Below are 12267 nucleotides of genomic sequence, written 5' to 3'. Positions count from 1 at the left end.
TGGCAGTAACACCTTCACCATTTCAGTCTCCATGCATCAAAACCTCTCCAGTCCCAGAGAGTGAAAAGCCAGACAAGGCGCTTTGATGAGCTTCATACAACAAGCGTTTCAAGCAATCTGGAGGTGACCTTTTTATTTTACCACCAACGATTTCTGATGCTTGGAAAATGCTGGCAGTTCTAAGAACCACCATCTGACTGTGCTCATTTGATTTCCTCTGCTTCAATTCGCATAAATTTCATGATAACAATCTGATCTTTGAAAGCTTTTCAGTGCCAATACCTTTTGATGACTTCAGAATGGTACAGATGGATGGCAGTTCCAATACTACAGGTACTGTTTTTTGATAGCTAGCCCTATACACACAGCACCTCTGTGTGGTGTGTGTGTGTGACAGAGAGAGAGAGTGTGTGTGTGTGTGTGTGTGTGTGTGTGTGTGTGTGTGTGTGTGTGTGTGTGTGTGTGTGTGTGTGTGTGTGTGTGTGTGCGCGTGTGAGATGCATGTCCCATGTCACCTTCATTCTCCAGGCACCGTTTCCTGTCGGCTTCACTCTCTGCCTTGCGGTGGCTCTCCATGCTCTTGTGCTGCAGCAGTGCCTTCTCTCTCTCCAGCTGCCTCAGAGTCGACTCCAGACTCTTTCTGCCACTCACCTACGATCAAGCATCAGATACTCTGTTCAAAAAGCCCCACGATCAAGCATCAGATACTCTGTTCAAAAAGTCCTATGATCAAGCATCAGATATTCTGTTCAAAAAGTCCTACGATCAAGCATCAGATACTCTGTTCAAAAAGTCCTACGATCAAGCATCAGATACTCTGTTCAAAAAGCCCCACGATCAAGCATCAGATACTCTGTTGAAAAAGTCCTACGATCAAGCATCAGATACTCTGTTCAAAAAGCCCCACGATCAAGCATCAGATACTCTGTTCAAAAAGTCCTACGATCAAGCATCAGATACTCTGTTCAAAAAGTCCTACGATCAAGCATCAGATACTCTGTTCAAAAAACCCCACGATCAAGCATCAGATACTCTGTTCAAAAAGCCCCACGATCAAGCATCAGATACTCTGTTCAAAAAGTCCTATGGTCAAGCATCAGATACTCTGTTCAAAAAGTCCTACGATCAAGCATCAGATACTCTGTTCAAAAAGTCCTATGGTCAAGCATCAGATACTCTGTTCAAAAAGCCCCACGATCAAGCATCAGATATTCTGTTCAAAAAGTCCTACGATCAAGCATCAGATACTCTGTTCAAAAAGTCCTACGATCAAGCATCAGATACTCTGTTCAAAAAGCCCCACGATCAAGCATCAGATACTCTGTTCAAAAAGCCCCACGATCAAGCATCAGATACTCTGTTCAAAAAGTCCTACGATCAAGCATCAGATACTCTGTTCAAAAAGTCCTATGATCAAGCATCAGATATTCTGTTAAAAAAGTCCTATGATCAAGCATCAGATATTCTGTTCAAAAAGTCCTACGATCAAGCATCAGATACTCTGTTCAAAAAGTCCTATGGTCAAGCATCAGATACTCTGTTCAAAAAGTCCTACGATCAAGCACCAGATACTCTGTTCAAAAAGCCCCACGATCAAGCATCAGATATTCTGTTCAAAAAGTCCTATGGTCAAGCATCAGATACTCTGTTCAAAAAGTCCTATGGTCAAGCATCAGATACTCTGTTCAAAAAGTCCTATGGTCAAGCATCAGATACTCTGTTAAAAAAGTCCTATGGTCAAGCATCAGATACTCTGTTCAAAAAGTCCTACGGTCAAGCATCAGATACTCTGTTCAAAAAGTCCTACGGTCAAGCATCAGATACTCTGTTCAAAATGTCCTATGATCAAGCATCAGATACTCTGTTCAAAAAGTCCTATGGTCAAGCATCAGATACTCTGTTCAAAAAGTCCTATGGTCAAGCATCAGATACTCTGTTCAAAAAGTCCTATGGTCAAGCATCAGATACTCTGTTCAAAAAGTCCTACGATCAAGCACCAGATACTCTGTTCAAAAAGCCCCACGATCAAGCATCAGATATTCTGTTCAAAAAGTCCTATGGTCAAGCATCAGATACTCTGTTCAAAAAGTCCTATGGTCAAGCATCAGATACTCTGTTCAAAAAGTCCTATGGTCAAGCATCAGATACTCTGTTAAAAAAGTCCTATGGTCAAGCATCAGATACTCTGTTCAAAAAGTCCTACGGTCAAGCATAAGATACTCTGTTCAAAAAGTCCTACGGTCAAGCATCAGATACTCTGTTCAAAATGTCCTATGATCAAGCATCAGATACTCTGTTCAAAAAGTCCTATGGTCAAGCATCAGATACTCTGTTCAAAAAGTCCTATGGTCAAGCATCAGATACTCTGTTCAAAAAGTCCTATGGTCAAGCATCAGATATTCTGTCCTATTGGATTGTGCTTTCACGCTGCCACGATTCCACCCGTTGCTTCATGGGAATTGGTTCCAGCCAATCCAATTGAGGCCCAACACAATTCGCAGACAAATAGACAAGTTATATCATAGTCTAATGTGATTATTAGAGTTGGGTTAGACTCACAAGTCCTCCAGGTGAATCTCTCTGGACGTGACATATTAGCATTACCCTCTCGTGTGTAGGACTTCCAAACTCTGCTGTGTTTTCAGCAGTCTTTTGTCTTGCTGCCTTCAGCCTCTTCTGACATAACATGTCTCCTTGCTTAGCCTCAACAGATGCCAATTTAATTTGAATCCCTATTAACTCAGTGTCAGTCATACGGAATGGAAAGGACACTTTCCACTTTCGGGGGTGCGCTGCACTGTATTCACTTCCCAGTCAGCAGTGCCGAGGCGTGCCTCCATCTCATCCCCTCCTCTCGCCCCTGTGCCAAATGCGCACAGACCTCAGCTATTATAGGCCTGCTTGTCACCAATGATGCTCTACTTACTTCTTAACCGATTTCTGTCAATAAAAATGCTCTGGAATCTCTGTCATCTGCTCGCTAATTATGTGTGTCAATTAGGTTCTTCTCACCATTCAATCAAAGAGTACAACTTGAAGTGTGAATGACGCATTTTGAGACAATTGCATCATCGCATCCGACACCTGACATCACTGACATGCTCTTTGATAGCCTATTGGAGATTTCTTTCTTCTTTTTATTAGATTGACATTATCATGCAGTTTTGAGGATAAAGCAGCATCTCCCTACAAGCAGTGGCGTTGTTCGGCCTGGGCTTTCAGGGCTACAGCCCCGCATCTTTGATGAAAAGCCCTGGATCTCAAATATGACTTTTTTTTTTTTTACAATTGTAATAGCTGACACCCCCCTATTCATCTCTCATTCCTGCTATAAAGCCATAAAAAATAATAATGATGGTATTGGTGAATTTTTAAAAGATGGTTAGGTCTAGAGGAAGTTACTCACACACATGCGCGTGCGCGCACGCACGCACGCGCACGCACACACACACACACACACACACACACACAGTATTATAGGCTACTTGAATCTTGGGGGGATGTACAGTATCCTTTATCTCACCCTCTTGTATCTTTGCTTACGTCATGACACTATACAAGAACTAACACAAATTACATGGAATAACAATTGCCATGATTTCACGTCACTCCATCCGTGTCTACTCTGTACCCCATCTAGCCACAACCCAGGGATGCCTGCCCACACTGTTGCCACACGCCGCACGTGGTCCAGGGCCGAATTTGCCCTTGTTTTCTTTGAGAGAAAAGAAAGGCTCGGGCATGACTAAAACCCCTCTATTGAAAACTATGGAATACTTCAAAACACAACCAGTGTGAATGAGACTAGAGTCTCTGTTGAGGTTATCTCCTTGCTGTCACGGCACGGCAGTTTCATGCGGCACCGCTATGACGACCAGTTGTGGGGGGGTTAGGGTTAGGGCACATTGGGGGGGTACTATTTGCAGTGGAAAACCAACAGGGACTACCAAAAGCGACTAAAGTCAACTTCAAGTAGAGTCGGGATGAGCCGGTACTATGCGGTGGAAAAGCACCATAATTAGCCTACCTCCTCCTCAAGTTCTTTGGTGATTTTCTCTAGACGACTAGTGGCAGCTCTGCAGAGAGGAAAAAGGAGGACAATCACGGCAGATCTGACAAATATGGACATGTGACAACTTAAGATCAAGTACTTTATTAGTACTTCCACGATCAGGGTATCACTACCATTACTATGTTGTTTTCATATGCCTCTAGTACCTGTATTTGTGCTCCACATCATCTTTGGACTGCATCTCAGCATGCAGCTGCTCCTCCAGTTGGAGAAGTTTCTTCTGCAGCGCTGCTGACTTGGGAGAGAAAAAGATCGACCAATCATTCACGTCATGGTGACTTAGCAGGAAGTTCAACGCAGGCTCACAACCAAAGATCGACCAATCATACACGTCATGGTGACTTAACAGGAAGTTCAACTCAGGCTCACAACCAAAGATCGACCAATCATACACGGCATGGTGACTTAGCAGGAAGTTCAACTCAGGCTCACAACCTTTGTTACATGTCAGCTCATCCATCCTTCTTGTCTCTCTCCACTGTGTACTATCACACAGGACAATAAGCTTTGATTCCTGGACCACCAAATAACAACCCACCAATAGGAAGGTGTGTTCCTTCCTGTAAATTAATTAAGCATGTAACAACAACATGGAAAAGAAAAAGATTAGGGGCTACTGAGAGAGACAGAAGGGACTGCAGAAAATACATTTGAAAAATTACAAAAACCTAAAAAGCACATTCAGCACTCATACTGCCAGTCCAACGCCAGGAGTCTGCTAACACAGCGTTTCAACAAGGGATGTCAAACTGCAAGTACAAACTGGACTTTTAGTCGTTTTTCAACTCCAAAGTTGAGGTTGATCATATTGAGTGGAACCCATTAATTCAGTAATGAAGTCAATGAGAGTGAGATTTCTCCCAAATAGCTTTAGCCACTTTAAATGAAAGCTGCTTAAGACTTTCTGCGTAGCTAAGAATATAGAAGTGGATCAGCTAAATAAATCCTCTCTTGTGTCACTGACATCCAGCTCTTGACACATAGTGTGTTGTTATGATGTTAGAATGATTACAAGGCTGTTCTTCTGTGTAGTCACCTCAAGTCCTCCTGAAGCTTGGGATCAATGTCTACATGACTGCAGCAGCCCAAGATGCACCTGACAAACACACCAGCTGTATGCTATAGTTATTACCTGACAAACACACCAGCTGTATGCTATAGTTATTACCTGACAAACACACCAGCTGTATGCTATAGTTATTACCTGACAAACACACCAGCTGTATGATATAGTTATGACCTGACAAACACACCAGCTGTATGCTATAGTTATTACCTGACAAACACACCAGCTGTACGCTATAGTTATTACCTGACAAACACACCAGCTGTATGCTATAGTTATGACCTGACAAACACACCAGCTGTATCCTATAGTTATTACCTGACAAACACACCAGCTGTATGCTATAGTTATTACCTGACAAACACACCAGCTGTATGCTATAGTTATTACCTGACAAACACACCAGCTGTATGCTGTAGTTATTACCTGACAAACACACCAGCTGTATGCTATAGTTATTACCTGACAAACACACCAGCTGTATGCTGTAGTTATTACCTGACAAACACACCAGCTGTATGCTGTAGTTATTACCTGACAAACACACCAGCTGTATGCTGTAGTTATTACCTGACAAACACACCAGCTGTATGCTGTAGTTATTACCTGACAAACACACCAGCTGTATGCTATAGTTATTACCTGACAAACACACCAGCTGTATGCTATAGTTATTACCTGACAAACACACCAGCTGTATGCTGTAGTTATTACCTGACAAACACACCAGCTGTATGCTGTAGTTATTACCTGACAAACACACCAGCTGTATGCTGTAGTTATTACCTGACAAACACACCAGCTGTACGCTATAGTTATGACCTGACAAACACACCAGCTGTATGCTATAGTTATTACCTGACAAACACACCAGCTGTATGCTATAGTTATTACCTGACAAACACACCAGCTGTATGCTATAGTTATTACCTGACAAACACACCAGCTGTATGCTGTAGTTATTACCTGACAAACACACCAGCTGTACGCTATAGTTATTACCTGACAAACACACCAGCTGTATGCTATAGTTATTACCTGACAAACACACCAGCTGTACGCTATAGTTATTACCTGACAAACACACCAGCTGTACACTGTAGTTATTACCTGACAAACACATCAGCTGTATGCTGTAGTTATGACCTGACAAACACACCAGCTGTACGCTATAGTTATTACCTGACAAACACACCAGCTGTATGCTATAGTTATTACCTGACAAACACACCAGCTGTATGCTGTAGTTATTACCTGACAAACACACCAGCTGGATGCTATAGTTATTACCTGACAAACACACCAGCTGTATGCTATAGTTATTACCTGACAAACACACCAGCTGTATGCTGTAGTTATTACCTGACAAACACACCAGCTGTATGCTGTAGTTATTACCTGACAAACACACCAGCTGTATGCTGTAGTTATTACCTGACAAACACACCAGCTGTATGCTGTAGTTATTACCTGACAAACACACCAGCTGTATGCTATAGTTATTACCTGACAAACACACCAGCTGTATGCTGTAGTTATTACCTGACAAACACACCAGCTGTACGCTATAGTTATGACCTGACAAACACACCAGCTGTATGCTATAGTTATTACCTGACAAACACACCAGCTGTATGCTATAGTTATTACCTGACAAACACACCAGCTGTATGCTATAGTTATTACCTGACAAACACACCAGCTGTATGCTGTAGTTATTACCTGACAAACACACCAGCTGTACGCTATAGTTATTACCTGACAAACACACCAGCTGTATGCTATAGTTATTACCTGACAAACACACCAGCTGTACGCTATAGTTATTACCTGACAAACACACCAGCTGTACACTGTAGTTATTACCTGACAAACACATCAGCTGTATGCTGTAGTTATGACCTGACAAACACACCAGCTGTACGCTATAGTTATTACCTGACAAACACACCAGCTGTATGCTATAGTTATTACCTGACAAACACACCAGCTGTATGCTGTAGTTATGACCTGACAAACACACCAGCTGTATGCTGTAGTTATTACCTGACAAACACACCAGCTGTATGCTATAGTTATTACCTGACAAACACACCAGCTGTATGCTATAGTTATTACCTGACAAACACACCAGCTGTACGCTATAGTTATTACCTGACAAACACACCAGCTGTATGCTGTAGTTATTACCTGACAAACACACCAGCTGTATGCTGTAGTTATGACCTGACAAACACACCAGCTGTACGCTATAGTTATTACCTGACAAACACACCAGCTGTACGCTATAGTTATTACCTGACAAACACACCAGCTGTATGCTGTAGTTATTACCTGACAAACACACCAGCTGGATGCTATAGTTATTACCTGACAAACACACCAGCTGTATGCTATAGTTATTACCTGACAAACACACCAGCTGTATGCTGTAGTTATTACCTGACAAACACACCAGCTGTATGCTGTAGTTATTACCTGACAAACACACCAGCTGTATGCTATAGTTATTACCTGACAAACACACCAGCTGTATGCTATAGTTATTACCTGACAAACACACCAGCTGGATGCTATAGTTATTACCTGACAAACACACCAGCTGTATGCTATAGTTATGACCTGACAAACACATCAGCTGTACGCTATAGTTATGACCTGACAAACACACCAGCTGTACGCTATAGTTATCACCTGACAAACACACCAGCTGTACGCTATAGTTATTACCTGACAAACACACCAGCTGTATGCTGTAGTTATTACCTGACAAACACACCAGCTGTACGCTATAGTTATGACCTGACAAACACATCAGCTGTACGCTATAGTTATGACCTGACAAACACACCAGCTGTACGCTATAGTTATTACCTGACAAACACACCAGCTGTACGCTATAGTTATTACCTGACAAACACACCAGCTGTATGCTATAGTTATTACCTGACAAACACACCAGCTGTATGCTATAGTTATTACCTGACAAACACACCAGCTGTATGCTGTAGTTATTACCTGACAAACACACCAGCTGTATGCTATAGTTATTACCTGACAAACACACCAGCTGTATGCTATAGTTATTACCTGACAAACACACCAGCTGTATGCTGTAGTTATTACCTGACAAACACACCAGCTGTATGCTATAGTTATTACCTGACAAACACACCAGCTGTACGCTATAGTTATTACCTGACAAACACACCAGCTGTATGCTATAGTTATTACCTGACAAACACACCAGCTGTATGCTATAGTTATTACCTGACAAACACACCAGCTGTACGCTATAGTTATTACCTGACAAACACACCAGCTGTATGCTGTAGCTATTACCTGACAAACACACCAGCTGTATGCTATAGTTATTACCTGACAAACACACCAGCTGTATGCTATAGTTATTACCTGACAAACACACCAGCTGTATGCTATAGTTATTACCTGACAAACACACCAGCTGTACGCTATAGTTATTACCTGACAAACACACCAGCTGTATGCTATAGTTATTACCTGACAAACACACCAGCTGTATGCTATAGTTATTACCTGACAAACACACCAGCTGTATGCTATAGTTATTACCTGACAAACACACCAGCTGTATGCTATAGTTATTACCTGACAAACACACCAGCTGTATGCTGTAGTTATTACCTGACAAACACACCAGCTGTATGCTATAGTTATTACCTGACAAACACACCAGCTGTATGCTATAGTTATTACCTGACAAACACACCAGCTGTATGCTGTAGTTATTACCTGACAAACACACCAGCTGTATGCTATAGTTATTACCTGACAAACACACCAGCTGTATGCTATAGTTATGACCTGACAAACACACCAGCTGTATGCTATAGTTATGACCTGACAAACACACCAGCTGTATGCTGTAGTTATTACCTGACAAACACACCAGCTGTATGCTATAGTTATTACCTGACAAACACACCAGCTGTATGCTGTAGTTATTACCTGACAAACACACCAGCTGTATGCTATAGTTATTACCTGACAAACACACCAGCTGTATGCTGTAGTTATTACCTGACAAACACACCAGCTGTATGCTATAGTTATTACCTGACAAACACACCAGCTGTATGCTATAGTTATTACCTGACAAACACACCAGCTGTATGCTATAGTTATTACCTGACAAACACACCAGCTGTATGCTATAGTTATGACCTGACAAACACACCAGCTGTATGCTATAGTTATGACCTGACAAACACACCAGCTGTATGCTGTAGTTATTACCTGACAAACACACCAGCTGTATGCTATAGTTATTACCTGACAAACACACCAGCTGTATGCTGTAGTTATTACCTGACAAACACACCAGCTGTATGCTATAGTTATTACCTGACAAACACACCAGCTGTATGCTATAGTTATTACCTGACAAACACACCAGCTGTATGCTATAGTTATTACCTGACAAACACACCAGCTGTATGCTATAGTTATTACCTGACAAACACACCAGCTGTATGCTGTAGTTATTACCTGACAAACACACCAGCTGTATGCTATAGTTATGACCTGACAAACACACCAGCTGTATGCTATAGTTATTACCTGACAAACACACCAGCTGTATGCTATAGTTATTACCTGACAAACACACCAGCTGTATGCTATAGTTATTACCTGACAAACACACCAGCTGTATGCTATAGTTATTACCTGACAAACACACCAGCTGTATGCTATAGTTATTACCTGACAAACACACCAGCTGTATGCTAGTTATGACCTGACAAACACACCAGCTGTATGCTATAGTTATTACCTGACAAACACACCAGCTGTATGCTAGTTATTACCTGACAAACACACCAGCTGTATGCTATAGTTATTACCTGACAAACACACCAGCTGTATGCTATAGTTATTACCTGACAAACACACCAGCTGTATGCTGTAGTTATTACCTGACAAACACACCAGCTGTACGCTATAGTTATTACCTGACAAACACACCAGCTGTATGCTATAGTTATTACCTGACAAACACACCAGCTGTATGCTATAGTTATTACCTGACAAACACACCAGCTGTATGCTATAGTTATTACCTGACAAACACACCAGCTGTACGCTATAGTTATTACCTGACAAACACACCAGCTGTATGCTATAGTTATTACCTGACAAACACACCAGCTGTATGCTATAGTTATTACCTGACAAACACACCAGCTGTATGCTATAGTTATTACCTGACAAACACACCAGCTGTACGCTATAGTTATGACCTGACAAACACACCAGCTGTATGCTATAGTTATTACCTGACAAACACACCAGCTGTATGCTGTAGTTATTACCTGACAAACACACCAGCTGTATGCTATAGTTATGACCTGACAAACACACCAGCTGTATGCTGTAGTTATGACCTGACAAACACACCAGCTGTATGCTATAGTTATTACCTGACAAACACACCAGCTGTATGCTGTAGTTATTACCTGACAAACACACCAGCTGTATGCTGTAGTTATTAAGAAATGAAAGGACCTACCTCTCCTTTCGAGTTCTCATGCGCAACTGAGGAATTGTTGGAAGAACTTAGTAACCTGAAGAAAGAAAAGGACTAAATCAATATGCTTCCATTCCATTCCTTGGTTTTACTGCATATCTAGTGTTGGTTATGAATCGTTGCACATGCTGTGAGTGTTTTATGCCCGGTGGGAATTCAGGTAAACTAGACTAAATTAGATGCTTAGAACTTGAATGATCCCTGTGGGATAAAATGAGACATCAGCGCAGACAACAGGATACAGCCGACAGTAAGACGAGCACAACAAGTAATTATATTAGCAACTGAACATCTTGAAAACAATACGACAGACAAATGAATGAGGATCCAATATCTTTGTTGACAGATTTACAGGTGTGAAGCAGACGTGCGGTTATGAATTGCTAGTTATTCACATTATCAGGTGTTTCAATGGAAGAAAATATATAACTAAATTAATTTAGTTCAAAATGCAAATGTGCATTACAAGCTATTCACACTGATTTACAAGGTTCCTACACATTTTCAATTAAAAAAAAATCCATATTTTTTCCAGACTGATTTGTTCCCTGAGCAGAGACATGACCCCCAACACACACACACACACACACACACACACACACACACACACACACACTTTAAAGGTCAGGGGCCGGTTGCACAAAGCACCTTAAAGGACGGCTTTACCGTGGGGAATATGAATATATATCAATCTCACGCCCCTAAGGTTTTAGAATCCGTTGAAATATTTTGAAATGGAGCTTCACTGCCTGACCTATCAGGCATCTCTCACATTTTTAGGGAAGCCGGATGACGCGTTACGCGTCACCCGGCTTCCCTCCCCGCTTGCGGAACTCGAGCGCCTATGAACTACAAGTCTTGTGAGCCATGGTCCCGCCTCTAGAGGTCCTCCACGCCCCTTCAGAGCTCTCGACGAAAAGCAAAAGGCAGCCATCTTGTTCACCCGCATAGCATACTGTAGCTAGGTTAGCTTTCCATAGCTCCTTGCCAAGAGACCATATCTCTGGAACGGAAGCACCAAAAGACACGGGACTGGCGGCATTGGAAAGCTCGTCAAATTTTACATCTAGTAGTAGGTGAGTTGAAGTAACGAAATCAACGCTGAGCAATGTACCCATTTTTACACATTTTTACAGAAAATAGTTACAACATCAGATGCGCGTAACTCCTACGAAAATGCCTTAAAATGCATGAAAAAAAAATTATGAAGACATCTCCCGACATATATACTACCGTTTACATTTGGTGCAATTTGGAGGCAATTTTATTTTCGATTTATTTCTTCTTCTTTGTATCTTTTATTGTCGAAGCCTTCTTCTTCTTCTTTGAGTTTTATGGCGGTTGGCAAACATATATGTGCATTACCGCCACCTACTGGAGTTTGATATCAGCCAAATGCCTGAGGGGTGGGCATGAAAACGAAGGCCACGCGAGCCCAGTGCATTGTGGGAAATGTAGTATTTCGGGTCCCCGCACCCGCCCCTCCCCTCCACCACCCCCCGCCTCCACACAGAGTGGATTTCTGGTGATATCTCTGGCGGGAAACAACCAATTTAAAAA

The 12267-nt window shown here is 41.9% G+C and overlaps 1 protein-coding gene across 2 annotated transcripts in view; it reads right to left on the bottom strand.

Moving 5' to 3' along the window:
* Window positions 1–12267, bottom strand: part of rock2a (rho-associated, coiled-coil containing protein kinase 2a) — a 76148-nt gene that overhangs the window by 20505 nt on the left and 43376 nt on the right. For both annotated transcript variants that reach the window (XM_083633664.1, XM_083633663.1), the window contains 4 exons: window positions 10690–10744; window positions 4219–4307; window positions 4028–4076; window positions 516–651 (listed from right to left, as the gene is read on the bottom strand). In XM_083633664.1, the coding sequence (XP_083489790.1) occupies window positions 516–651; window positions 4028–4076; window positions 4219–4307; window positions 10690–10744 (329 nt within the window). The remainder of the gene's footprint in view (window positions 1–515; window positions 652–4027; window positions 4077–4218; window positions 4308–10689; window positions 10745–12267) is intronic.

The sequence above is a fragment of the Poromitra crassiceps genome (genome assembly GCF_964638095.1).
Source record: "Poromitra crassiceps genome assembly, chromosome: 3".
In the NCBI taxonomy this organism is placed as follows: Eukaryota; Metazoa; Chordata; class Actinopteri; order Beryciformes; family Melamphaidae; genus Poromitra; species Poromitra crassiceps.
The sequence above is the reverse complement of the archived record's forward strand: the minus strand, read 5'-3'. Positions and strand labels throughout refer to the sequence as shown.